At 55.6% G+C, this 27,364-nt stretch overlaps 10 protein-coding genes across 10 annotated transcripts; 4 read left to right on the top strand and 6 right to left on the bottom strand.

Moving 5' to 3' along the window:
• Window positions 1-542: 542 nt before the first annotated feature.
• On the bottom strand, window positions 543-2,023 carry MYCGRDRAFT_92914 (uncharacterized protein; the record flags this gene model as incomplete). The annotated part of the gene is made up of 3 exons (XM_003853132.1): window positions 543-665; window positions 1,298-1,948; window positions 2,000-2,023. The coding sequence occupies 3 exons, from the start codon at window positions 2,021-2,023 to the stop codon at window positions 543-545; spliced, it is 798 nt and encodes a 265-aa protein (XP_003853180.1).
• A 5,012-nt stretch (window positions 2,024-7,035) lies between these two features.
• On the top strand, window positions 7,036-8,176 carry MYCGRDRAFT_71651 (uncharacterized protein; the record flags this gene model as incomplete). The annotated part of the gene is made up of 2 exons (XM_003853151.1): window positions 7,036-7,147; window positions 7,257-8,176. 2 exons carry the CDS (start codon window positions 7,108-7,110, stop codon window positions 8,174-8,176), a joined length of 960 nt encoding a protein of 319 aa, XP_003853199.1.
• Window positions 8,177-8,570: 394 nt separating this feature from the next.
• On the bottom strand, window positions 8,571-9,668 carry MYCGRDRAFT_41081 (uncharacterized protein; the record flags this gene model as incomplete). The annotated part of the gene is made up of 1 exon (XM_003853131.1): window positions 8,571-9,668. One exon carries the CDS (start codon window positions 9,666-9,668, stop codon window positions 8,571-8,573), a length of 1,098 nt encoding a protein of 365 aa, XP_003853179.1.
• Window positions 9,669-10,210: 542 nt separating this feature from the next.
• Window positions 10,211-13,968, bottom strand: MYCGRDRAFT_109316 (uncharacterized protein; the record flags this gene model as incomplete). The annotated part of the gene is made up of 7 exons (XM_003853130.1): window positions 10,211-11,103; window positions 11,157-11,547; window positions 11,607-12,115; window positions 12,173-12,459; window positions 12,870-12,897; window positions 13,313-13,375; window positions 13,681-13,968. The coding sequence occupies 7 exons, from the start codon at window positions 13,966-13,968 to the stop codon at window positions 10,288-10,290; spliced, it is 2,382 nt and encodes a 793-aa protein (XP_003853178.1).
• Window positions 13,969-16,384: 2,416 nt separating this feature from the next.
• MYCGRDRAFT_71649 (uncharacterized protein) lies at window positions 16,385-18,186 on the top strand (the record flags this gene model as incomplete). The annotated part of the gene is made up of 3 exons (XM_003853152.1): window positions 16,385-16,619; window positions 16,678-16,803; window positions 16,855-18,186. The coding sequence occupies 3 exons, from the start codon at window positions 16,425-16,427 to the stop codon at window positions 18,184-18,186; spliced, it is 1,653 nt and encodes a 550-aa protein (XP_003853200.1).
• A 94-nt stretch (window positions 18,187-18,280) lies between these two features.
• Window positions 18,281-18,835, bottom strand: MYCGRDRAFT_39911 (uncharacterized protein; the record flags this gene model as incomplete). Its single annotated transcript, XM_003853129.1, has 2 exons — window positions 18,281-18,596; window positions 18,651-18,835. 2 exons carry the CDS (start codon window positions 18,833-18,835, stop codon window positions 18,281-18,283), a joined length of 501 nt encoding a protein of 166 aa, XP_003853177.1.
• Window positions 18,836-20,070: 1,235 nt separating this feature from the next.
• MYCGRDRAFT_92909 (uncharacterized protein) lies at window positions 20,071-22,108 on the bottom strand (the record flags this gene model as incomplete). Its single annotated transcript, XM_003853128.1, has 3 exons — window positions 20,071-20,237; window positions 20,555-21,594; window positions 22,068-22,108. 3 exons carry the CDS (start codon window positions 22,106-22,108, stop codon window positions 20,071-20,073), a joined length of 1,248 nt encoding a protein of 415 aa, XP_003853176.1.
• A 571-nt stretch (window positions 22,109-22,679) lies between these two features.
• MYCGRDRAFT_15828 (uncharacterized protein) lies at window positions 22,680-23,502 on the top strand (the record flags this gene model as incomplete). The annotated part of the gene is made up of 2 exons (XM_003853153.1): window positions 22,680-22,913; window positions 22,969-23,502. Coding segments are annotated over 2 exons (768 nt in total), but the record flags the coding sequence as incomplete, so codon positions are not given.
• An 842-nt stretch (window positions 23,503-24,344) lies between these two features.
• MYCGRDRAFT_100074 (uncharacterized protein) lies at window positions 24,345-25,892 on the top strand (the record flags this gene model as incomplete). The annotated part of the gene is made up of 3 exons (XM_003853154.1): window positions 24,345-24,408; window positions 24,472-25,026; window positions 25,177-25,892. 3 exons carry the CDS (start codon window positions 24,384-24,386, stop codon window positions 25,890-25,892), a joined length of 1,296 nt encoding a protein of 431 aa, XP_003853202.1.
• A 460-nt stretch (window positions 25,893-26,352) lies between these two features.
• MYCGRDRAFT_100073 (uncharacterized protein) lies at window positions 26,353-26,898 on the bottom strand (the record flags this gene model as incomplete). Its single annotated transcript, XM_003853127.1, has 2 exons — window positions 26,353-26,757; window positions 26,821-26,898. 2 exons carry the CDS (start codon window positions 26,896-26,898, stop codon window positions 26,353-26,355), a joined length of 483 nt encoding a protein of 160 aa, XP_003853175.1.
• Window positions 26,899-27,364: the final 466 nt, after the last annotated feature.

Below are 27,364 nucleotides of genomic sequence, written 5' to 3'. Positions count from 1 at the left end.
GTCCCCGAGCTGAGGGCGTGGCTCAACATCATGGACCTCAGGTTCCTGTCTGAAGATACACTGAAGAGAGTCAATGAGATGTTACACCTTGAAGTTGAGGTGGAAGTGGTGACGAGAGACAAGAGAGGCGAGCAGATCGCGGTACTGCCGAGCGTCAACTTGGGCAGGATTCTTTTGAGACTGAAAGCTTATGGACAGGTACCGGCTTCTATGGAAGCGAGCCTCGCTGGAATTTTAGGGCTTGTGATGTCGTATGACGTTCAGTCAACCTAGCGTATTGCCATCATCGGTGTGTTGCTGGCTCAAAGATAGCTTCTGTCAGGTCGCAATCGCGATCGCTCAATATGCTGCTTCTGTAACTGCACCGCAACAGCAACCTCTCCAAAGCTTTTCTCCGGATGGAAATCTCCGAGCATGGTTTTGTGAGTGTCAAAGTCTCTTGTCCAGATCCATTCCGTCTCCAGTGAAGCTCATCTGTTCTCCAGAATAAGGCCTATCTCGAAGCGTGGAGACGGGCAGTCCAGAACACTGCAGGATGTAGCTCAAACCATCGAATTATTCGTCGTGGCATTTTCAAGCTTCAGTATGTCGAGCAAAGCGATATGTCTCGGCGGTCCAAAGTCCATAAAGTCGATAACGAAAGGCCAGAGCAGGGCGAGCGATGACTGCGGTGTGTAGTCAGTGGCAATACTAACCAATTCACTTCACAGTGCGCCTTGAATGGCATGCCAGCTTTGAAAGCGATCTGCGCTTCCGGGACTGCTGCACACCTAGCGAACTAGCCCATCTGAGGGTTTTCCATCCGAGCATCCAGCCTTGCGTCGTGAGGCCCGCCATGCCTCGGAGATCCGCCGATGGAGTACTCAAATATACCGCTAATGACGGTTGAGTGGAACGAAACCAATCCAGGGACAGGTCAGCGACCATGGCCTAGTCCTGCGCGGAGTGACGATGACGAGAAGCATACATGATAGCTTTTCCATTCTTCGGCGACAGTCTTGCATCTTGTCCGAACAAGCGAGAAGCGTGATGGCAGGGCGACCCATCCGGAAGACTGAAGTTCTTCGCAGGAGCCCCTGATGTGCTCGCGCGTTGCTCAAATTCCACCTGTCATTCGCGAAACTTCCACTTTCAAGCCTGATAGCACCGCGCGCTCCCCAAACCAAAGCAAGAATCATAAGCAAACTTTTTGACGCGCCTCGCCATCTCCTCGTCTTGCGCGGCTCTTGAACAAACTGGTAGCCGCGCAGTGCCATGGTAGTACCGCCATAACTCAGTCGGCCCTGAACCCACTCACCATATCCGTCACCTCCCGCATCTCTTCATGCACCAGCCCAACCTTCAATGCCTGAAGGAACTTCTCCCAATACGGACCAAACTCGACCGGGAAATCAAACGTCTGGTTCAAATCCCTCAGATTCACATACCAATCCGCACCACTCTCCTCAAATCCTCTAGATCCTCCGCCAGCGTACGCAACCCATCGAAAGTGACACATGACCACGCAGTTGGGTCCGAGACGGCGCACGAGACGGCGCAGAGGGAAAACGATGCCTGAGACGTGTTCGTAAATCTCCGTGTCGCGTCGTCTAGGTGCGCCGATGGGGTGGAAGTGCTTGACCAAAACGCCGAACCCACCGATGGCTGCCGTCTTCTCTGGACCGATGGCATCGAAGAAGAGTTGCGTGATGTTTGCTTCGTTGATGCGGTCGGAGGAATTCATGGAATGAGTGCCGTCGAGCTGGATGGTGAAGACGTTGAGGCGGTAGAAGAGGAGGCGCGTTTCGTTGTTAATTTTCTTGCAGGTGTGGAGGAGCGAGACTGGTTTTGGCGCGTGGGATCTCCAGTCTTTTTTGAGAGCCTTGGTGCTGGTGTTTGCGGTGATGATGATTGGCTTGGGTTGGGTCAGGGCGTATTCCCAGATTTCGTCGCGGATCTCCTGCGGAAGCTTCGTGTTGTGTTAGCAAGAGTTGGATGAATTGCGTGGCGGTTTACGTACGCGCTCGAGAGGTGAGTTCTCCATGTTGATGGTGCTGCTTGATGGGAAAGGGAAGTGCAAGGACTGATGAGTAGAAGCTACTCAATACTTGCTTGGACGCGCACTACGGTCAATCCCGAGCGAGGACTGGAGAATTGTTAGCAAGGCCATACGTAAGCGTTTCCAGGCTTGGCACGAAGAGTCTAACGGGTTGGCACGTCATCCGAGCCTTGCGAAGTTTGCTCTGAGCAAATGTACAGGACGGAGCCGCCGGCCTCGCCATTAGCAGCCATCGCAGATATAGCGGTGTTCTTCCGCCAGGACACTTGTGTCGAACAACGATAGAATCGGCGGGTAGGCGATCGATGGAAGATCCAACGTCTTTCCAACCTGTTCCAGGAGTCAGTTCGGGCCTCCGCGCGAAGTCGAAGCGCATAGAGGGATGTCTTGAAAACAAGTGAATGGATGTGATTCTACCTCTTCTGACATCTGAGATCTCGCAGCCTAAAAGGCAGATCTCGACAAGCCCGAAGACACCGAAATCGAGCAGTTCATGGTCAAGATCGGTGAGAGATCGGTCGGAGCCATGACTGTGCGAGAAAGGATTCCTGCAGATCAAAAGATCGCAAGACCTCCACGAGTGAAGCCATAGTCGAGGGGAGAAGTGCGATGGCCATCTTCCAGGTACTGCACAACCTTCAGCAAAGCCAAGAAGACAATAGTCTTTGATGGCCCGGGGAAATGGTACGATATGCCGGAATCTCCTGACGGAGCAATACCACCATGCATTCGTCCAGAATAGTGGTCTATACTCGTGGCACAGCTACAATGCATGCGTCGTCGGGACGTATATCTCAATGAGCGGTGGTAACTGACCGAGGATGTCGAGATGAGGTGTGTGTGCGGGATGAGTGTTTCAGCGGGCATGCCGACGGACATCGGGGTTCGTTCCAGAACTGACCACGACGGAGATGCACGACTCTGAAGACGGCTTTCAGCGTAGAGCAACTTCAGCTTTGCAGTGCAAGCGCTCTCATTCTTCATTGCATAAGCAGACGCCACGCTCAGAAGAAACTGTTTCTGGCCCAGCCGGACTGCTCATGACGAGCGAGCTGCGAATAGCTCATGGCGGAACAATAGCAGTGTAGATCGATCCGCGGTCGTGATTAGCGGTCATGAGCAACGACAGAACAGTACAACCGAACCTCTCGTGAACGTTTTGATGATTTCCATGCGGCGATGGCATGAGAAGGTCGAGGTGAGGTTGACGAGTGAAGCAATAGCGTTACGGAGGTCTAAATCCGACTCTGACCGAAACTCATCGGAACTTCCAGCCCACCGTACTCGCCGCGGGAGTGCCGCCAGTGACCTCGACCATCGCATTATATCATCTGCACAACATCCCATTTTCTTCACCTCTCACCGCCATCATGCCACCGCGCCGCCTCCCCCCAACGACCAGCGTCTTCCCCCTCCGCCCTCGACGATCCACCCCACAATGCCGCTTCGCCTCCACCACCAGCCTGACCACTCCCTCCTCCTCCTCCTCAACCCCAACCTACCCCCTCTGGCGCGGCCCAACCCCCAACACCACCCTCGGCAACTCCATAACCGGCTCCATGGAATGGCAAACCTCAACCTACACCTTCAACAAAAACACCTCTAAACTCCTCCCGACGGCAGCATCCAACATCGAAAAACTCATCGAAGCCTACATAACCGCGCAAAAAGTCGACAACCGGGGAAAAGACGTTCGCGCAATCCGCACCGCTCTCGCAGCCCGAAGGAAGAGCGCGGGGAAATTATACGTTAGTCGACCGCGGGTGAAGGACTTTGGGGGGAGGATGGAGATGACGGTATTTGTGTTTGATGGGGAAGCGCATCAGAAGGCATTGTTTGAGAAGAGGTTTCCTAACAAGGCGGGACGCGAGGGAGGGGCGAGTAAGAAGGTGAATCCGGTGTTGGATCCCGTCCAGCAGAAGGGGTTGGAGAGTTTAATCTCCAGGATATACAACAAACCGGTGGCCTTCAAGATGATCCAACTCTCCAAACCGCATCTCGACGCGGACATTCTCGCCGCCTACGTCGCGCAACTATTGACGGATCGGAGGAATACACCGCGGAGAGTAATCCGCGACGCAACCTGGAAAGCACCCCTCCCCAACGCCCTGGCCATCACAGCCATCACGCAGGCGAAATTGCAAAAACGACCTCGGATCTTCTCACCGCAGGACTTCACACTCGGAGCGGCCTCGCGTACCTCCGCGCAAGGGATTGTGGAAGAGTTAGGCTTGTCGGCGGTGTCGTCCGTGCAGGTGGAAGCAGCGGGACGACTCACGAAGAGGTTGACGGCGAATCGGAGTCAGAGGAAGATGGCGAGGGCGGGAGCGAATGCGAAGGGGCCGGGGGTGATGTTGAGGGGGTTCAGGAAGGCGCATGTGCAGGTGGCTTTCAGGGGGAGTAAGAGGAGGGTGGGGCAGTTTGGGATCAGGGTGAGGTTGGGGCATACTTGAGGTTGTGAGGAGGAGGGAGGACGGAAGAGGGAGGAGGGAGGGAGGAGGTAGGGACGAACTGGGAGAGATGCAGCGGGTCGTCGATGGGAGCAGTACAGAGGAGGAGGTTGTATCGTGCGGCGAAGGGAGACTTGCGTGAATTGCGAGAGCCTCGATTTGTTTCAACGAGCAGATATGTCTCCCTTATGTGTGATGCAGTCTTGTACATACCGATCCAGACATGGTAGAATCCATAGATCTCAGTGCTCGCAATGCATGACGTCCAAATATCAGCCACGCGGCCGGCGAATACGATACTCAAGCAAAAGCACCGGAAAGGCGCTCATGAGGAATGGCACGCCTACGACCATGCAACAACGCAACGATATCGAGCAGCTTTTCGAGGATTGTCATCACGTACATTGGCGACTGCGCTCGTGAATTCCATCCCTTTAGTCGGGACGGTGTCTCGGCGGGTACAGCAAAGCTTCCCGAGAGCTCCCAAGCTGCAGTACCGCGTTCATGCACGCAACTTCCTTTCATGCACGAGAGGAGATCTGCTGCCATAATCCTCCGACTTCTTCATCACCTTTCTTCTTTTCTTCCACTTCCTCCTCCTACATTCACCTCACGACATTCACCTCACCACAACACAACACTCTACTGCGCCTCCATCGCTGCTGAGTAACAACGCCGGACTGCCATTCACCAGCACATTCCGGTCCATGTGACGAACCTGGACCCCACCACCTACCAAAGAACACCTACAGACCTATCACGAACACTACCATTTCGTGGTGACTCACGGATCCGACTCACGGAATCGAAAAAAAAAACTTCACTTCACTCCCATGTTCCACTCCAAATCCTTCACCAAACGTCAACCAGCTCGCACAACTCGACCCACCTCCTCCACGATGAAGCCCATCTCCGCCGCCGAACACAATCAAACCCACGCTCCTCGCCTCGAAGACATCCTCCAAGATGCCGTTTCCCAGCTCGAAACCCTAGCCGACCCTTCAACCTTCCCACCTCCCAAACGACCAACAATCCACTTCGGCCGCAAAGACAGAACCTCTCCACACTGCGCACGCTCCGCACGATTCGACTTCGAGCCTCCAGCGCCTAGCAGGAAGTGGCCCGGTACGACGTACGGCTCCAAGTCCAACCACCAGCGTGACTCCAAATTGGCGTGTGGGTACAAAGCCTGGAAAGCGCGGGTCGTCTCGGCGAGGTCACCGTTGCCGCCGTTAAGGAGGAGGGAAGAGAAGAAGCATGGGAGAGAGGGGAATATCTTTCACGCTTTGCCGCCGGAAGTGTGCAAAGGTGTCTCGCCGCGTCGAAAACCGCAGAAGAATGCAGTGAAGGTCAAGCATGTCAACCACTCCACTTCACCAACAACACCGGCGAAAAAGCCCACTCCCCGCGACCAACCTCTCTCTCTCCTCACCCTCCCACCGGAGATCCGCAACCAAATCATCTCCCTCCTCGTCCTCTCCCCCACCAACCTCGCCGCCTCCCTCCGCCTCATCCAACCGTGTCCCAAACTCTGCCGCGGCACAAAGACCCTCGTCCGCCGCTTCCCCCTCGAACCCAACCTCTCCCTCGTGAACCGCCAACTCCACCACGAAACCCTTTCAATCTTCTACGGCAGCAACACATTCACCATCGCCAACATCCAATTCGTCGCGAAACGCACCGGCGGGGAGTTCGACAAAGTCCTCCGTCCACTGAGCACCTCGACTTCCGACGCTCTGACGGCATGGAAACCCCGCGCCGAATGGGTCGAGAAATTACAAAGCTTGGAAGTCAAGTTCGGCGTGGTGAATACACCGCTGAACAACCTCAAGATGCACTACATCGTTTACTCCATTCGAAAGGTGCGCGGTGGACATGGAGGGCAGGAATTGCGCATCAGAGTCCGCGCAGAGAAGACGAGGTACAAGGGGGTGAGTTTCGTGGGGGAGGTGGACACGTGTTTGTGTGTGGCAGAGGCTTCCGCTGAGCAGATGAGGGATGAGTACCGGGAGGAGGCAGTGGGTGGGGACTTGGTGGCGGTTGTGCTGCGATTGGCGGAGATCAAGAAGGAGAAGATCGATGGGCTGAAGCCCTTTTGGTGTCGGGTCTGTGGGCGTGATGTGGGTAGGGCGGGAACGTTCTGATTGAGCGTGGGGGTGGGACTGACGGCGTCAGGATCAGGGTCTGGGATGAGGGTCATGGTTCTGTAAGCATCTCGCAAGGCGTTCGGGCATTGAGGGTATGATTATGTGCGGCAGGCGAGTACGAGCGCATAGCACATGGCTAGTAGATGCGTCGGAGGAAGCCTCTCGAGAGGGGATGAAGGTGTAATGGCCGGAGAGAAGAAGGATGAGAACTGTTCGACTTCGACGATTTGTAGCCGGCAAAAGAGAGTTTGATATGTTCTTCGCGCTACACCCGATATGGTTATTTCCGGTGTAAAATATTCCCGAGGTCAATCAAGCTCGAGTGTTATGCCCGTGTAGCAACATCACTTTGCCAATACATCGTTGCGGTTCGTCGTAGGTTCGAGACTGTGCTATAACCGCCATCAAGGTTGTTCTCGACCACCAGAAAGAAGAAATCAAGACTGAGCTCATCGGCTACACAACTCCCATCATGGCGGCTAAGCAGGTCATCCGTCGAGCTCAGCTTTATGGTGAGTAGTATACCCATCGCAAGAAAGAACGAAAAAGAAGACCCATCCACCCCGAAACACCTCTCCAAAGACCACCAAACCACCCACTAACACCTCCCTCCCCCAAAAGTCCCCGGCTCCTCCATGCGTTTCCTCGAAAAATCCCGCTCCATCCCCTCCATCGACTCCCTCTGCTACGACCTCGAAGACAGCGTAACCCCCTCCCAGAAACCCTCAGCCCGGTCCAACATCCTCTCCATCCTCAACCGCCCTCGCGCCCCCGGAATCCGGGAACAAGCCGTGCGCATCAACGCCGTCGACTCGGGCTACGCTCTCGACGACCTCACCTCTATCCTCCGCGGTACCCACCTCGACTGCATCGTGGTCCCCAAAGTCGACGCTCCGAAGGACTTGCATTTCGTCACGGATGTTCTCCGCGCGGTGTTGCCGGAACGACATACCCCCGGTACGGAAAAGTATAATCCGGTTAAGATTGTGGCGTTGGTGGAGTCGGCGCGGAGTGTCATGGACCTCAACGCGATTTGTAAGGCTTCGCCATTCCTCTCCGGCTTGACTTTCGCCGCGGAGGATTTTGCGATGGATCTCTCCCTCACTCGCACCCCGTCTCTGCACGAATTCATGTACGCCCGCTCGGCCATCGTCACCGCCGCGCGAGCCCACAACCTCCCCTCCGCCATCGACTTGGTCTCCACCACTTTCCGCGGCGAGGAAGGCAAGAAACAACTCGCGGAAGAATCCGCCAACGGAAAACGTTTCGGCTTCAACGGCAAGCAGTGTATCCACCCAGATCAAGTGGAAGTGGTGCAAGCGGTTTTCAGTCCGAGCGTGGAGGAAGCGGAGTGGGCGGTGAGGGTGGTGGTGGCGGATCGGAAAGCGGATGAGCAGGGGAGGGGAGCGTGGACGTTGGATGGGAAGATGATTGATGTGCCGGTTGTGGGGAAGGCGAGGGCGATTGTGGAGAGGGCGAGGGTTTGCGGGATGGATGTGCAGGCGCTTGAGGAGAGGTTTAAGGGGGAGGAGCCGCAGTAGGTGTTAGGGAGGGAGGATGGTGTAGGACGGTTGGTTGGTGACGAGTTTGCTTGTGTGCTTGATACACGATATATCCTGACGTAGATATGTGTAGAGCTCGAAGGGAGAAATGCAATGCCATCGAAAAGGCCACAGAGAGCATTGCTGATTTTCACTGCGACGATGGTCATGATTCTCTTTGAATTTCTGCTTCGACACGATGCCTCTCCAATTCTATCTCTGTCATTCTGCTTTCTGTCATTCCGCTTCTGTCGTCATCCTTCGATCCATTGCTGCAGTCCTGTCGACCTCCGTCGTTCTACCTCCGTGACACTGCTCCCATCGTCGTTCACCTGTATGCTGTCTCACTCACACCACCCCTCCACTGTCTCCTCCAAACCCTGTCTCCATCAACTCAATACCCCCTCCCCCTCTCCACCACATTAATCAACCCCTCCCCTCTCCTCCTCCTCTCCAAATTCTCCCCCAGCACCTCAAACGTCCTCCCCACATACGCCTCCCCACTACCACTCACATGCGGCGTCAAAATCACCTCCTTCATACCCCACAACTCACTCTCCCGTGGCAGGGGTTCCGGATCCGTAACGTCCAAGGCAGCACCACTCACCCACCCCTTCTTAATCGCCTCGATCAGCGCATCCGTCTGTAGAATCGGTCCGCGCGCGATGTTGGTCACGTAGGCGGGCCTCTCCCCTCCGTCGCCGAGGATGCGAAACTCGTCCTCCCCAAGAAAGCCTCTGGTCTGCTCGGTAAGTGGAACACAGACAACCAACCAATCCAAATCCTGCTTCAAAAACTCCTGCAAACTCGCCTTATCCAATCCACTCCACCACTCCACCGGCACCGTCCCCTCCCTATCCCCCGTGCCCGGAACCACCCACCCGCGATCCCTCTTCTTCTCCCTCGTATCCTTCTCCCCCGCCGTGTACGCCAAAACCTCCATGCCCATCGCCTTTGCCACCCGTCCCACTTGTCGTCCAATACTTCCATACCCCAACACACCCACCCTCTTTCCCACGCGATCGCTCACTTTCCTATACTCCCCATTCCTATCCCCCCAAACCCTCCTCTTCTGCAATTCATAAAGTTCCCTGTATCCATGACTCGCCACGAGACCAGTCATGACCACCCACTCCGCGATTTGCGGGCCATGAATGCCCGAACTGGTCGTGATCGTGACATCTGAATCTTTCCAGATCGGCTTGTCAAAGATCTGGTTCGCGCCGGCGGAGATGAGGTGTACGAGATCCAAATTCGGGACGGAGGACACGCTGGGGGGGAAAGTGGTGATTGTGCAGAGGAGGGTGGTGCGGGACCAGAGGTGGGTGGGGATGTGAGGCGCGGTAGAAGTGGTGGAGGTGTCTGAGGAGGAGACGTCGAGGTAGGTGACTTCGAGGTCGGGGAAGCGGGTGCGGAGGGCGGAGAGGATGGCGGTGGGTTCGGGGAAGGGGAGGACGCAGAGGAGGTGGTCTTTCAGCTCGCCGCCGCCCATGGTTGCGGTGGTTGCGGTGGTGCTGGAGGAAGGTGGAGGAGAGAGAGGCTGGAGTGGAAAGGGAGGTACGGAAGAGAGATGTCAGTGGACCTACGTGTACGAGCTCGCCATATGCAGTCTGCATTGAGCGGATGGAGCAATGGCAGTTAGCGCCGCACCTCAGGACGTCGATGTTGTCACCATGAGGAGAGAGGTGCAGCTCGGCAACTGGAGCTCCAAGCCGGATAGCTTTATCCGACCTTTATCCGGCCTTATCCGCACAGGTACAATGGAAGTTCTTGCAGTTCACGCATTCTGCTGAAGTAGAGTCCAGCAGCATTACTATCGCTGGCTGATAGAGGGTGTTTGTATCGAATGAACCACTCGGGGAGATCAAAGACCAGGGAAACTCAAGTCTGAACGATAGCATTCAAAAAAGGTATCCAAGTCTGATACTCTTCCTATCAGATACCATAAAAATCCACAGCATACATTGAATCAACGCCCCCCACCGAGTCTTTGGCCCTTCCTGGAGGTGCTCGGGGTAGCGACATCATTCGCAGCCTTCGTTCGGAGTACTCGCACGCATCGTCGCCGTCTGTCCTTGCAACGCTTTTCGTTTCCGTCACGCTGTCGCACCTTAGGCAGCAGCAGTCTCGCCCTCTGTCGCCGTCTCAATCGCAGCCTCATCAGCATCGTCTTTCGCAGCCTCAGCCAACTCGGCGACATTCTCTGCGGGCCTGGTTGGCAGGTCATCCACGGTATCAGTCTTGCCTTCGAGTTTCTCCTCAGTCTTCTCAGCAGCGTCATCAGCCTTGTCCTCTGCGCCTTCTTTGGTCTCGCCGGCATCCTTCATCTCAGTGTCTTGCGCTTCGGGAACAGCAGCCTCAACATCCTTCGTGCCGTTGGTCTCTGGCGCCTTCTCCTCAGCGGCCTTCTCCTCGGCCGGAGCAGACTTCTCCTCAGGCGCCTCAGACTTGGCTTCTGCCGCATCTGGAGCTGATGCACCGCCTTCACTCTCCATACGCTTGTTCCAGATGTCCAATAGAGCGAGACTGCGCTTCTTGAAGTTGTACTCCTCATCCTTGGGCACCGTCGCAAGCTTGACAATCGCCTTGAGGACCTTGTGAATTTTGGTGGTGCGGATAATCGGTGGCTCGAGGCTGTCGTATCCCTCCAGTTGTGTGAAGAACTCGTCCATAGCACCCATTTCTGACTCCTTCGGAGCTTGCTCGCGGGAGAGGAAACCCTTCTGCAAACGGTGACGAAGGTAGAGAACGGCCTTTTCGCGCTGAGCGAGCTTCTCCTCCTCGGTGAGTTGTGGCTTCGACTCGTCTTCAGGCTCGGCCTTGGGAGCTGTGACGACCTTCTTCTTGGGCTTGCTGCTCTTCTTCGCCGAGGCCTCGCTCGGTGTTTTGGGCGCATTAAGCTTCATCACCTTGGGAGTCTTCTTCGCCTGGAAAAACGGTTAGCATGTTGCAGCGTCCATCAACACCACTCGGGACTCACCTTCGGAGCATCGGGATCGCTCTCCTCAGCCTTCTTCCGCTTCTTGCTGGACTTGGGTGCGGCGTCTGCATCTTCCATCTCAACATCCTCATCGGCACCCTTGCTCTTGCGAGCGACCTTCTTCTTGGGCTTGACATCTTCCCCGCTTTCTTTGGGTGCAGCTGCTGCCTCAGCTTCCTCACGCAACCGCTCGGCCTCATACGCGGCTTCGGCATTCCTCGCCGCGATTTCTTCCTCCTGCCACTGCTTGAGGATACCCTTGAAGTAGTCGAGTTCATGGTCTTCAGACGCAATCCTGTAAGCGTCAAGTAAAGCCTTGGTCATCCTCCCTTTCGGGTTCTTGCAGTCTTCAGGGTTGAGTGGCTTCAAGAAGGTGTTGTTCATCCATTGGCTGGGAATCAGAATGTCAGCAGGCTGTCGATCATCACAAGGAAGCACATCATCACTCACAACTCATTGGTGGACAAGAACATGATCGGGAAAGTCCGTTCTCTCACGCTCTTGCCACCTTCCTCGAAATCCTCACGAATGGAGCCGTCAGGGCGGGCGGTGCTGACTGGACGAGATGCAAGAAGAGCCTCTGGCAGCATGGACTCATCACAGATGATAGCTGGCCATGGTGAATATCCCTTCAGACGCGCCCAGTAATGTTCACCCGGCTTGCAGTTGAGGTTCAGGTCCGGCATCGACTTTTTCTTGTTGAGCTTCTTGCCCTTGTGTTCGGGAACGCCGCCACCAGTTGACTTGCGCTTCTTGTCCTTGCTGCCCGACGCAGGTGTAGATGCAGGTGTGGGCTCGGCTGATGCAATACCGGCCTCGTCCGCCGCAGGAGCATCGGTGGCAGGGTCGGATGTGGCCTCATGTCCGGTAGCGACAGTCTCTTGCTCTTTCGACGCAGCGGCGTCACCATTCGTGGTCGTCGCCTCGGTCGTCTCGGGCTCGGTGGAGGTCTCAGCTGGCTGGGCAGATGTCAGCGACGAGGTCGTGATTGCACATGACGTGATGGGTCGACTTACTGCAGGCGCGTCGACCGGCGCGGCAGCGGTGGTGTCTTCGTCTGCCATGGTGCTGTCGAAGAGGTCGTAGGAGAGAGTCACACGTCGCAGCTGCTCGGGCGCACGAAGCTCAATCGCGACGCGGTGGACGCTGGATGTTTTGGCGCGACTGAGCGCGTTTGACGATGGCGGTGTGGTAGCAGGGAGTACGCCAATGGATGGTGTAGATGGTGGTGCGGGTATGGTGCGATGTCTCGGTGGGAGGTGGTGGTGTTGTCGATGGAGTGGGATGACGAGATCGGGTGGTGCTGAGGGAAGAAGAAATGGAAAGCCTGGGGATCTTCCTGATGGGTCGGCAAAAGTGGTCCGTGCTTTCTCAATTCAAGCTGGATGATTCCGCCGACGCAAGTGACGAAACACTTTGCCGGTAGTGACTCTTTTGATATGAGACTTGCACGAGGAGCTTCACGGTGCTTTCTTGATCCTCCTCATATGTGTTTGCTCGTGGAATTCTTATCGTCGTCGTCCACATTGGCTGTCCGGCCGATCTTGGCGGGCCTTGAAGCCAACTTCCCCGGCAAGCCAATTAGCGCGCCTGCAATACCCGCACATCCGGCGAGTGCGACGGCGGCAGGTCTTTGTCTGCAACAGTGGTAGGGCGGTGAGGCAGCTCAGGTCGCCTTCCAGCAATGCTTCCCTGTTGTCCTGGCAAGTATACCGTCTCTCCGTGCGTGTACGAGTTGGGTCTTGGCGGATAATTCAAGTTCCGTGGCGCGCCTCCACCCACGGTCGCAAGCTGACGCAAGCGTATCGCTCGAGCCGAGATAGATCCCAACGGACCCCGCTTACGTCTCGTGGGTCGAACGCGGTGCAGGTATGTATATAGGCACCATGCAATTTTTGGGCGATGACTGCTCCTTGGTGCTAGGTCATGCACGAGTTCCCAAGAGAGCCATGCAATCTGCTTCCAAACGTCGTTGCAAGGCCGGAGAAAGATTCACTTGGGCTGCCGAGCGTTCTCTTGATGGTCTGGCGTCTTTCTTCCTGGCGGCTGCTTGCTCCTGGCATGCATTCTGGTTCTTCTGGGAGTCCAGGAGTGACAAAACTGGAGCTGTTGTGCCATCTCTCAGCGGACCTCCCAGACGAGGCCTCGCCACTCACACGGTTGCACTCATCTGTGAAGCACTGCTTAGTATTGAAATGTGAATCGTGTGTCTCGCGGGTCTGCATACCAGTTTCGCTCTCTTTCTGCTCCCGATGTCCACTGCTTTCGAGAAGTAGAGTGGCAGGCCTCCTGTCTGCTTGCTGATGCGGCACCACAGCGCCTGGAATTTTTTTCTTGAGCGATGCTCCACGTTTCGCAACTTGCAAGGAAAAGAAGACAGAGTGAATTACTCCCAGCTTTGAGAGCAAAGCGGAAACGGAAACGGAAATGGATACGAGCCTCTTCTTCATGATCGCATCAACCGCAGTCATGCATGCCGTCCTCGGAACCTACCACTGTGATGAGGTGAGCATTTGCAACCTACCATAGGACTCTTCTTGTCCAGACTATGCTCCTTGCCAGGCGGTTCGGAGCTACCACAGTGTCCACGAGATCCAGGACGCTCTTCTCCCACAATTATTTCTTGCCTCACGTCGAGAGATGCCTTTCGTGAAGCCGTGTTGTCCCGCGGCATATCGCCTTGGGTTCTCCTCAGCTCCGTCGGGTGATCGAGGCTCACATGGTCCATTGGCCTCGGTGTGTCTCGGAATGGACTGCCTCGTTCCAGTGTCCACGCTGCCCAAAGTCCATGATGCAGCAGCCTCACATGCATGTAGCCAGCATTTCAGGCCGTTGTTGTCGTGTGCGCTACCGCCTTCCGCCTTCCGCCTCATGCCCCCGTGCCTCGAGACATGCTCCCGTATTTTCCAGGTGAACTCACGCCACTCCATATGTATCAAAAGACGTCTCTTCCACGAGGTGAAAAAGCCAAATTGGTATCGATCGCGGTGACAGGAAATGCGGTATTGGCGACATTGCGACCGTGGACCCGATCATCCTTCCGTCGGCTCCGCATCGACCGAGGTGAGTGTTCAACACATCGTAGATTCAACAGCATCACAAGTTAGATATGGATCGCTCATTCGGGATATGCGTTCGCATCGCGAGGGTGTTGGATGTTGTGGAAGAAAAGAAGGTAGTCGACGGAGAGCGAGGATGTCGCCGTGGATGGAAGAGGTGTGAGTGGGCCCCGGCCGGACGGGCTTGGGCGCGGGCACTGTTTCTCGATAGCCAGCCAGGTTATCGTCTCATGTCGTCGTCGAGTGTCGTCAACGAGGAAAGAGGATGCGGTGCTTCACGATTGAGATCAAGGTGTTGTGCTGTCGTCGAAGGTCTGGAGTGTCCACGAGGAGCGATCCCACAGCGCCGCACATGGCCGGGTTGTTCTACCGGGTTTGCCAAGTCGGATCTTCAAGTTAGCCGGGCTTGAAGTGACATTCGAGTTTCGACCTCGTTCCCGGACATCCTCCTAACAACAACAACAATATGTCCAGGATACATGTGCATCCAGCAAGAAGCATTGATTTTCAGGCAACTGGCGACTACCATTGCTTTACCGCGATGCTCATTTCCGCGGCGTACTCAGCACGTACTCTCTACATTGTCTGCTCGACCGGAGCTAACTTCACAGTTCTGCGGACCATACCATCAAATACGCGGTAACGCATCAAAATAGCCACGACCGCCAATGATCGGCCAAAAGCTACCGATGCCCGACTCGAGCTACATTGTACGATCGTCGACGGAGCTGCCAACTTCCCATTCGTAGGCAGATCAACTGCAGTTCCTCCAACCAGCGACACCCCAAACAGCGCCATACCTCGTCTGATCAAGTCCGACAAGGTACATCAGAACCGGGAGATCGCCTCCCACCCATCTCTGACGTCGAAGAACAACACCCTGTCCTCCGGAATGAGCTCCCTTAGCTGCTCGTGATATCTCTCCTAGGTTGCGCTGAAGCTTTCTTCCTCAAGCATCAGAATTCCATACTTCTGCTTCAGCAAGTTGACCAATGGATCCGAAATTCTCGCCATACACAACGTGCTACGCATCCAAAAGAGCATATGTCCCTTATCATGTACTCACCAGCGCCGATGACTTTGACCGTTTCCCCAGGTTCACGGTGCCGGAATTTTGGCTTGTGCGTTCCGTTTGTCTCGACCGTCCGGTTGCAAGGAATGATGCGAAATGAGAACGAGGTGAGCAGCGAGTGCGATGTAGACAGCTGTTGAAAGACTGAGTCGCCATCCGGAGGCTCTTTCCGCCAGGATGTCATGAACTGCTTGACGTCAGTTTCAATGCCATGAAGGCTGCTGCTGCCAGGATACCTTGTCTAGGCTGTCAGCCTCAAGCCAGGCACAATCGCCGCGTTCAAGTTCTGTTTGTCGATGACACGATTGGAGCTCATGCGTTGAACCCTCAGTTCGTACAGTGTGAACATCGTCGTACCTTGAGAGCAAGCCTGGTTTGACTAAACAATCGCGAGCTTCACGTTCAAGCAGCAAGGCTCGAGCATCCCTGCGGAACCACGATATACAATGTCTCAGTCCGTCCAGAATCTCGGTCTCACTACTTGTATCCAATGATTCTTTGACACCAGCTCCGACGGGAGACATGAACGCTCTGTACTTCAAGCAAAGTCTCCAAGTCTATATGCACAATGAACATGGCCCCCACGAGGACCTGCCCAGAACAAACATGAAGCTTTCGTGGCGGCGGCTCTGCCCGGCTCACAACTTCTTGTCATCATCAGACGAACTCCATCAAACAATCCTCGCAGCACAAGACCACGCTCGACACCATTCATCATCGACAACAGTCGCCATCTGCCCCCTCAGCAATGGTCGTACGAATCCAAGCACACCATCTCGCCCATGTAGCACCCCATGTCCATCCATCGTTCCTCCATTCCCAACATTCAGCCCTAAAGCACGGCACCAAAGCCTTCAGACCCCGAAAATGGCGTGCTAGACCACCGGCGAAAAATTGGTCAAGATTTTGATCCGAACGCTTCATCGGGACCATGTTTTTCCCAACATTGGAGAGACACGGCCTATCGCGTGATGATGGGGTCTTTCGGCCCGTTATATGTGTAGTGGATTATGATGGGGTTGATATATGCTACTGTCCGTCCTTGCAACGGTGGGTTTGCGTCTCTTCTTCGTACTTCATCATTGTCGTTCAATTGCTTTACCTACCACGACTGCAGTCTAGGTAGACGCCGCAACGATGGGTTTCGACTCTACCCAGACCAAGTCGCACGCTGGCGGACTGCATCCTGGCAGCGACTCGGACGCTCAGTCTTTGCATCATGATGGGACTATTGAAGAACCTCAGATCAACGTCGGCGGACATGGAGGGACGCAACGGAGACTGCGTGACTACCAGGTTACCATGATTGGGTTTTCGTCGGGGATTGGAACCGTGCGTATACCTGACCGTCCTCCTCATTCTCATAACATTTCTCTGACAACACGAGTAGGGTCTCTTCATCGGCACAGGCTCAGCATACGCCCAAGCCGGTCCAGCAGGTCTCCTCCTCGCGTACCTCATCGTCGGAGCAATCCTCTGGTGTGTGATGCAAAGCATCGCCGAGTTGGCCACATTGGTACGAGCACCTTGTCCTCTCCTACTATTCCCATATCTAACCGCACCACAGTTCCCCACCGCCGGCTCCTTCCCCCACTGGGCCACCCGCTTCATCGACCCCTCCGTTGGCTTCTCCCTCGCCATCTCCTACGGCTACTGCTACACGATCGCCATCGCCTCCGAAGCCTCCGCCTCCGCCATTATCGTTTCCTACTGGACTTCCCTTACCCCAGCCGTCGTCATCACCGTGTCCCTCGCTCTCATCCTCTTCATCAACCTCATGGACGTCCGCTGGTTCGGTGAATCCGAAGTCATTGCGGGATCGATCAAAGTCCTCTGCTTCCTTGGCCTCGTGTTCGTCGCTATAGTCATCACGGCGGGAGGCGCGCCAAATGGCGAAGCAATCGGTTTCCGGTACTGGAATAATCCCGGTCCATGGGTCAATTACAACGACATCACCGGCTCGACAGGCCACTTCCTCGGCCTCCTGAGTGCCTTCGTCAACGCCTCCTTCTCCTTCATCGGCATCGAAACCGTTGTCATCTCCGCCGCCGAGTCTGTCAACCCGCACCGCGCCATTCCCCGCTCCGCCTCCCTTGTCACCTACCGCATCGGATTCTTCTACATCCTCGGCGCCCTGCTCATCGGTCTAATCGTTGACCCCCGCAACCCCGACCTCGTCTCCGGCACCGGAAACGCCAAATCCTCCCCCTGGGTCATCGCCATCAACGAAGCGGGAATCGTCGCCTTACCCTCCATCGTCAACGCCTGCATCCTCATCTCCGCTTGGTCAGCCGGAAACTCCTACTGCTGGGTCGGCGCCCGTATCATCCTCGCCATGACGACTGATCGCCAGCTCCCCCAATTCTTCGGTAAGACCTGGAAAAATGGCGTGCCGTGGGTGGCGGTCCTCACATCCTGGCTCTTCGGACCGCTCGCATACCTCTCCCTCGGATCAGGCGGTGCATCGCAAGCTTTCGCCTGGCTCCTCAACCTCTCCACCGTCGCAGGTCTGATCGCCTGGGCGACACTGTGCTTCACCTACATCCGCTTCTTCCGCGGCTTGAAAGCGCAAAACATCTCCCGCGACAGTCTACCCTGGAAAGGACCCTTCCAACCCTACACCGCCTGGTTCGGGTTCATCGGTAGCGTGATCATCACTCTCGTGGCGGGCTTCCCAGTGTTCTTGAAGGGCAACTGGAGCACGTCGAACTTCGTGGCGAGTTACGTCGGCATCCCCATCTTTATCGTTCCGATTATCGGGTGGAAATTGTGGCATCGGACCAAGTTAGCGAGGGCGGACACGATGGATATGTGGAGTGGGAGATTGAGGGAGCAGGATAAAGTGGATGTCGAGCGGCCTGCGGGGGCGACGAAGAAGTATCTCGGATGGGTGTGGTAGTTCCAATGCATGTCGTCGCATAGCGTCCGGCGTTGATCATATACCTGCATAGCGATATTTGCTACGTACCTCTGAATCTCTTTCACATCGGCAATCATCCTTCCTCTCCAGCCATCACGCCCTCCTCCCCGTCTCGTCCCATGAATATACATGCCCTCTTAGTGATCAACCACCTCCAAACCTTTCCCCCTTCCTCCGCTTCGCCTCCCGCCATCTCACCCTCCCCCGGCTCCTCAACCTTAGCCAACTCATCCACATACCTCCCCCAAGCGGTAACCTTCATCCCCTTCCACTTCCCCTCTCCAAAATGCACGCCAGTAAAATAAGTCATCGCCTTCGCCGTCCGGCCCTCGTCGCCAAGCCGGATGAATTGCGTCGTCAGAGCGTGGTGAGTCGAGACGTGTTCTAGCCTATCGACATCTGTATCAGCCCTCGCCGTCAAAGACGGAGTGCTTCTGCATTACCGTTTCTCAACAGCTGTCGCCACGGCCTCAACGCCCTTCAACGATGCAAATGGATACTCGGCATCGACATCAGGCGTGAAGACCTGGTGGAGTAAGGGCCAGTCTTTGGTGTCGAGGGCGATGCAGTAGGTCGCGAGGGTGTTGCGGATGGAGTCGTGGTTGGACTGGCTGTTTAGGAGAGACATGTTGACGGAGAGGAAACTGGAGAAGATACAGAGAAGCCTTCGATCGATTGCTACTGATCGTCTTCGGACTTCGGACTTTCTACGGGTTGACAGTGCATATCCGCCATGCTACTCCGGTACCACTCCACCGGGTCATGGACGGACGCACGCATGAGATCGATCTCGGTGGCTAACGTTGGGCTCCATCACTCCAGACCTCCCACATCCCCATCCATGATCCTCTCTTCTCCCTCCTGTCCCACGACCCTGCAAATCCTCCTCCTCACTCTCCACCTTCCAACTTCGCCCTCTCGCGCTCCACCCTCAATGCCATACGCATCGACTTTCACCAAGTCATCCACAAACTCTCCCCACACAACCTGCTTCCAGCCCATCCACCTCCCCTGCCCGAAGTGCGTGGCCGTGAAGTAAGACCTGACTTTCGCCCTCTGGCCGTCATCCGCGAGCAGTATAGTCTGCGTGGTCAGGGCATGTTGCGATGCGACATGCTCCAATCTATACGAAAGAGGGCACATTAGTTGGTCGACAAAATCTGAGCAGGAAGGGCTGAACGGATGCCGGACCTGTACTTCATCTCTTCTGCGATGGGTTTGACGCCGACGAAGACTGCGGAGGGGTAGTTCGCGTGGACGGTGGGAGTGAAGACACGAGTCAGCAATTCCCAGCTCTTCGTGTCGAGGGCGATGCAGTAGGTTGCGAGCACGTTGCGGATGGAGTCGACATCTGAGAGGTGGTTGTTGGTAGCCATTGTGAGAGGGCCGGATCAGTCTATGCGAGAGGATGATGAAACATGTTGGCCATAAAATGCGAGCGATGCTCAGACTTTTATGCTGCGAGCTTTCGCCATTCTTCTGACTCTGGCACTCCATCTTCTCGTAGACAGTCCTGAAATCGGATCCTCGTTTCAAACATTTCGAAAGTCCTGGTCGCCTGCTTCCAGGTAGCATGCCATCGAAAGGAGTCTTCACTGCTGTATACAGCGCCGCCACCCAGATCCTGCACGTCCACACCTTACCCATCTCGAAGGATTCCTCAAGGGTATCCGCCATCCCAGTCTCCTACTTCCAGGAAATGCTCTTCTCGGCCGCGTCATCGTCGATGTGGGTCTATACCGCCGCTCTGGTTCTAGATGCTGGACATGCGTCGCTTCACGGCCACTCTCCGGGTCGAAGGATCCAACAAGGATAACGATCCTCCTGGTCTCCTGGTCTCGGGAAATGCTCTTCAAGACCGCGTCATCGGTGCTGTGCCGCTGCTGTGCCGCCTCGCTTCTCGATGTCGGATGTCAATGCTTTCACGGCCGCTCTTCGGGATGGAGGATCGTCGCTGGGGTAGCTCATGCTGGTCTTCTGATCTTGGTATAGTTCGTACGTGGGAGAACTATCATGTCCGTCGTCTGGGTCTAAGCAGTGTCGCAAGCGAAGGGGGAGCTCCTGCTATCTTCTGGTTTCAGGAAGTTGAACTCGATCGTTCGATCCATGAAGCTGTGCCGCAATAGAGCTGCCAAGTAGCTGCTGGATCGACGTGTGCAAGGGAAATCCAGTGGTCTGGAACTGGTTGCAGGTGTAGCTCCTCGACATCGTCAGCAACGAGAGGAGTGAAGTCGGGAGATCGGAATAATGAAGCCGAAAGTCTGATGTACTGTGAACCTCCATGCCAACCTCATTCTCTACTCAATATCCTCCCCAATACTCAGCCCAATCTTCCCCACCGCCTTACCACTCTCCAATCTCTCGTGCGCTTTGATCAGTCCCTTCACGCTGAGCACATCTCTCTCCTTACACACACTCTTCAATGTTCCATCCTCCAGCAACCTCGCCGCATGCCTCAAAATCGCACCCTGCGACTCCAGCTCATACTCATACACCCCCTTACTCAACATGACCTCCCAATGGAACGAAATCTGCTTCAAAAACGCATCCGGCGTGTGCATTCCTTGCAACAATTCCGGAATCTCAACAATCGATCCGATTTTCGCTTTCGGCTTACAAATGTCGATGAGATGCGGCATGTATGCATTCGTGTCGTAGCAGATGAAAATGTAGTCCACGCCGTCGACGCCCACGACGGATTTGAGTTGTTCTTTGAGGGGTTCGCGGTGGTTGATGACGTGCGTTGCGCCCATTTCTTTGGCGTGGGAGATTGTTTCGGGCCGGGATGCGGTGACAGTCACGGTGCCGAGTTTGAAGACTTTGCGGGCGAGTTGGGTTCCGATGGAGCCGACTCCGCCCGCACCGTTAATGATGAGGATGGACTTGGACTTTTGTTGGCCGGACGGGTCGTTGGTGAGAAGGTTGAAGTGCTCTTCGAGGAGTTCCCAGGCTGTGAGGGTGACGAGCGGCACGCAGGCTGCGTCCACCCAGTCGAGGTTCTTGGGCTTCTTCGCTACCAAGCGAGCGTCGACGAGGGAGTATTGAGCTGTGGAACCGGGACGGCCGAGTTGGCCGGAGAAGTAAACCTCATCGCCTGCTTGGAAGGATGTCACGGACGAGCCGACGGACTCGACGATTCCGGCGGCATCGTAGCCGGTGATTTGCGAGGCGGGGAATTTTCCCTCACGGATCTTCGTGTCGACGGGATTGACAGCACAGGCGTAGTTCTTGACGAGGAGATCTCCGTCCTTGGGCGTGGGTTTGTCCAGAGTGGTGAGCTCGAGGCATTCAGCGGCTGCGCCTCCACCTTGCTTGAATTGGATGGCTTTCATTTGAGGCATTGCTGCGAGTCGTGGAGGGCGATCTTGCAATTGCTTGGTTGATGGACTTCAGGAAGTGTTTGTGAAAAGGTCATTACCTTGATAGAAGCACGAAAGCACCTCGTCGACGGTTGATGGTTTTACCCTCCATTACCACCTCGCTTGACGTCAGAAAGTGGATCATCTTCGCCGAATGATGTCCGGTCCGGGTTGTCGGTTGGAGAGCATCTTCAGAGCCAAGACGTCTACATGGCTATACCAACCTCCATCGACCGCCCATAGGCCGAGACGAGAGTCTGGGAGACAATGTCGTTGTTGGAAGAAGAGTCAATTGAAAAGTTCCATTGTTCTTCTGCGAATACACGCCCTGCTGACATAAGCGTTTGTACCTTTCCGAGCTCTTAAACGTTCCAACTCTCATCCTCCACAACTCCCGTCTCCCTTTTACATCCACTATCAAGATCAGGCAGCCTCACCCAGATTCGATCTTTCCTGTCCGCTCTCGACTACGATGGAGCTGACGAGAGCATCACGTCTTACTTGTCGATCAGATCCACGTGGCGATCAGCTTCGGCTTCCATGTCGACATCCGACAGGCATCAAGAACACCGCCCGCCGCCAGAACTTCGGGTAAAGAAAGACTATGCTCGTGCCCAACGCGCCGGCGCGTCTCTTGTTGACGGAAGTCGCCTCGCGGCGGTACCAAGGACTCTCAATATCTCCTCGTTAGCCGTCTCCGATCGTGAACGAAGCTCATCTTTCTCGGAACGCTCCTCTTCTTGAATCACCCGCTTTGGCCAGGATACCAACCTAGGGTAATGCCTGAATCCACGAGTCAATCACGACAAACTCTGCCCGGCAAGTGGCCTGATGCGGAAGTGATGCCAGGATACTTCTCCTTGTCTCCTTGAACGCTCTCCGCTCAAATAACGCCAGTCAGCGTGGGGAACTCCGATCATCCCAGTTCACACCCATTCGGCTGACTCCAGAACTGCGGACTGCGCACATGTCTTCTCCGCCCTCGGCATCACCGACCGACCAACACGATACCGCGATATGATACTCCTCCCTCGAGACGATGCCGTCGTCTGTCCCAGCACGCAGGTCTACCACGATAAGGCCTACGTCGCGGAGGTCATCACATGGACTGTTGTCGGGATTCTGGCGTTCGTGGCGAGATACATAGTCCGACTCCGTGTGCTGTCATGGCGACATCTACACGGCGACGACTGGTTCGGCATCGCAGTTCTTGTCTTCTTCGCCGCATTGACGGGCTGCAAACTTGGCACCTACCATTTCGGAGCGAATAAAGACTTCACCGAAAGGGAGTTGCTCAAATTAAGCGAATGTCAGCTCGCGCGCGTGGAGCTCGGGAGTAAACTCCAAGTCAGTGAGATCACTTGCCTATGATGAGAATCTCCTCACTGACCAAATACTGCAGATTGCCGCCTGGTACTTCTATGCCTCCTTTCTCTGGGGGCTCAAAGCAATGGTCCTCTTCCTCTTCTCTCGCCTTTCCCTCCCATCCCTCCAACGCCGCCTCCTACATGTCTACTCCGTCATCGCCGCCGTGACATGGCTCGTCGTCATCCTCACCATCTCCCTCAGCTGTCGGCCATTTTCACGCAATTGGGGAACTGTTCCTTTTCCACCGCATTCATGCAGCAACCGGACCCAGAACTTCTACACGGCCAGCGTGCTGAATATCGTCACCGACGCGCTGATATTATCAATTGCCCTGCCTTTAATATGGAACCTCCGCGTCCCATTCGCGAGGAAAGTCGCACTAATTCTCCTCCTCTGCTCGGGCATCTTTGTCATCTCCGCGGCGATCGTGGCGCTGTTAATGTCCCTGCTCGACGTGGCAAGCACGCTCAACACAAATCTTTGGGCTACGAGGGAAGAGATAGCAGGGATCCTCGCCGTCAACGCTCCGATTTTGAAGCCGGTCTTCCACCGCTCTTTTTGGCACCGAGACTTTGACCCGCATCGGACAGGCTCGAAGAAGACCCCTCGTGCTCTGCCTCCACCTCTAGTCGACCCAATGCTACAAGTGGTTGACATCGCAGAGCCACAACCCGTGAGGAGATTAGGCGTGCTCAGCTCGATTCGGAGTGCATACTTCGCAGGCCTAAAGAGTTCAAAGGGCAGCTCTTCCAGCGGAACAGGGACCGAGACGAAAGTCACTTCCTCCGCGGGACCTTGGATGGACTCGTTCGCGGACGGCGGGCATGAGTTGAAGCACGTGGATTCCGTGTGGAGCGAGAATGCGAATGTTTTTGATTTAAAGGTGCCGGAGGTGAGGGTGGGACCGCAGCCGTTGTTGCCGGAGCCGGCGGATAGTCTTGCGAGTCGAGGGAATAGTAGGGTTGATTTGCATGTTATTAATGAGGAGGATGGAGGTGAGGGGGGTGGGAGGGTATGAAGGGGGATTGAGGCGGCAAGGGGGCGTTGTGACAAATGATGTATATATATCGATGCTGTACAAACTGTACAAGGCACTTTGCTGCTGAGTTTCGAGGGATGTACGACTAGGCAACGTCGAAATGTATACAAGTGCGCTGAAGTAAATCCGCCAGCGTGCTATGTACAATCAGGCTATCGTGTTCTCTCCATATGCCAGACCTCACAGATCCCATCTCCGTCTCCACATTCACTTAATGCTCATGCTCATGCAATGCACGATCTGGGCCTTGCCAAGCCGAATCCCCAGAGCTGGCGTCGACTTTCACATGGAACGTCGGATCCACCTCCGTCCTTTGACAGACATCCCTATTTTTACATTCACTCACACCGAGAACGAAGGAGAAGAGTGACGATGGTGCGAGGTGCTACAGACCATTCTCCTCCACGATCATGACACAGAATGGCCCAGCAGAGCGTAAGCCACCTCCCCTCCCCTCCCTCCTCTCCCTCGACCTCACTAACCTCCACCCCCTCCCAGCACCTCCAAGCCAATGGCTCTCCACCGCCGACATCCCCCTCCCCCACCTCCTCCACGAACTCCACCTCCGCCAGCAACAAACCGACCCTTCCACCCCCACGCCTCGCCCAACCTGCGGCAGCAACAAACCCACAACAACCTACAACACGCCCATCCACGTCTTCGCCCTCTTCCTCATCCTCCTCCTCTCCACCCTCGCCTGCGCCTTTCCCATCATAATCCGACGCTTCCCGCGTCTCCCGGTTCCCAACCAGCTGCTCTTTTTGTCAAGACACTTCGGAACGGGAGTCCTGATCGCAACGGCTTTTGTCCACCTCTTACCGACTGCGTATACGAATTTAACGGATCCTTGTCTGCCGGACTTCTGGACGAAGACGTATCCGGCTATGCCGGGGTTTATTGCTATGTGGAGTGTGTTGGTGGTGGTGGGGATTGAGATGTTTTTCGCGGGGAGAGGGGTGGGGCATTCTCATGGAGAGGTGGATTTTGGCGGGTTGAGGGGTGGGGAGGATGGAGAGGGACAAGAGCTTGGGAGGAGGAGGGGGAGGAGGAGGAGTATGGAGGATGGAGAGGAAGGGAGGAATGGACGGATACCTTTACAGCAAGACGACAGCGACACCCAGCAAAGAGGATATACGGATACAGACCAGCAAAACCTCTCCTCCCCGACATCGCTTAATAAACCTCTGCCACGCACACCCGGAGGCGGAAGAGAAGGAATCCACACACCCGCTTCGGACGACTCCGACTCGGACCTCGACCTCGACGAACTGGACCCAGATAATCCCTTCACCTCCTCCTCCGACCGCCAACCCCTCACAGCCCGCTCATCCACCTCCTCCACCCGATCCATCCTGCACCACAACCCCTCCGCCCACCCATCCTCCTCCCCCTCTCCCGGAGACGGCAGTGCAACCACCCCCCACGAACAACGCCTCATCCTCCAATGCCTCCTCCTCGAAGCCGGAATCCTCTTCCACTCAATCTTCATCGGCCTCGCCCTCTCCGTCTCCACCGGACCCGCCTTCTACTCCCTCCTCCTCGCCATCTCCTTCCACCAAACCTTCGAAGGCCTCGCTCTCGGCTCCCGCATCGCCTCCATCCCCACCTTCTCCCCCTCCTCGCTAAAACCGTGGGGAATGGCCGTACTGTATGGAGTCACGACTCCCATTGGGCAAGCGATGGGACTGGGATTACAGGGACTTTATGATCCGATGAGTGAGGGGGGACTGTTGATGGTGGGGTGTGTGAATGCGGTGAGTTGTGGACTGTTGGTTTATGCGGGGTTGGTGCAGTTGTTGGCCGAGGACTTTTTGAGTGAGAAGAGTTATGTGGAGTTGAGGGGGAGGAGGAGGGGAATGGCTTGTGGGGGGGTGGTTGGGGGGGCGATGTTGATGGCGTTGGTGGGGGTTTGGGCGTAGATGGAGGGATGTACTGGGTTCTGGTCTGACAGAAAAGGCAGGATGGAGCATGGATGCGATGCATATCTGCAAGGTGTTTGACAGTCTGTATTCGTTGACTGCGTTGAAGCAGCACTACAGCACTCCAATCACATCCCGCGCCTCAACACGCAAATTCAGCCCGGCACGTCTCCATGCGGCGCAGAGCTTTAGCATGCCGTCCTGAATCCTTTCCCTCGTAGACTTCCAAGTCCAGCCTCCACCTCCGGGTATCCCATTTTGATCTTCTTCTATCCCATTCCTGCCCAGTCCATGTTCTCTCGCAATCCTCCACGACGTTTCCCGTGCCATGCAGTCCGCTGTCCTGTCCAACCCTGCCAGTTCATCCTCCAACTCCGCCCATCACATCTCCCTCCCTCCCATCCCCTCATCCCAGCCCACAAACTCAAAACCCCCCCTCTCTCCATCCCTCTATTTCTTTCTACGCCGGCCTCCCCTCCAAAAACCTCCTCAAATCCTCCCCCACCACCACCCCCAGCACAAACCTCCTCCCCGGATCCGTCACAACCGCAAATTCATTCCCCTCCGCAAAGAAACTTTCCAATTCCTCCAATGGCGTCTCCATCGTAATCACCCGATACCTCTTACCTTTTCTCTTGAATTTCGTCATTGCCTTTTCCACGGGATCCGATTCGGCGAGCTCCCCGGTGGAGAGGCGGGATTGGAGGTTGGGAGCGGAGATGTAACCGAGTAAAGATTTTGTGGTGGGATCGAGGACGGTTAGGTGCGTGTATTCGCGGGCGGTGGCTTGGAAGAGAGCCTGGTGGAGGGGGGTGAGAGGGGTTGTGGAGAGGGCGGGGGGTGGGTCGAGGTCTTCGACTGTGGCCTATGAGGGAGGGAGTTAGGATGTGGTGGGTGGAGGGGGAGGAGTGGGATGGAGGGGACGTACGCCGCGGTATTTGTTTGCCCAGGGGGAGGGTTGGCGTTGTGTTGAGGAGGTTGTGGGGTTTGATGTGGACGTGGCCATGTTGACGGTTTGGAGGTCTTCTCGTCGTCAGTGGTATGTGAGGTCGAGTGTGTATGTCGAACAGCATCGAAGAAGATTCATTGACACTGGAAAGTTGTCCCGCTAGCGTGACTTTTATCCGGACTCAGATCCGGTCACTGTTTCCGACCGGCCGAGTTGACCGAAGCGATCGACGTCACAGAGCGACAAGCAGGGAGCACAAGCGAAGAAGAAATGGAGGAGGATCTTGCTTCCTTGGGATAATGAATACGTCTCTTCTTCCTCCCACATTGCGATGCTTCATTCTTGCTGGTGTAGCAGGACGATAGCCGACTGAACGGAAGAGACGTCGAGCACGACCAGAACAACAACGTCCACCAACAACAGCATCGGTACACTAATCCCGCAATAAGCTCCACCAGATGGCTCTTGGTCTGAGTTGATGGTTTGTTGACTGCTATTGTGCTATTGTGCAGGCACTTTGACT

The sequence above is a fragment of the Zymoseptoria tritici genome, chromosome 4 (genome assembly GCF_000219625.1).
Source record: "Zymoseptoria tritici IPO323 chromosome 4, whole genome shotgun sequence".
Classification (NCBI taxonomy): Eukaryota; Fungi; Ascomycota; class Dothideomycetes; order Mycosphaerellales; family Mycosphaerellaceae; genus Zymoseptoria; species Zymoseptoria tritici.
Note: the sequence above shows the minus strand (reverse complement) of the source record. Positions and strands in the feature narration are given on the sequence as shown.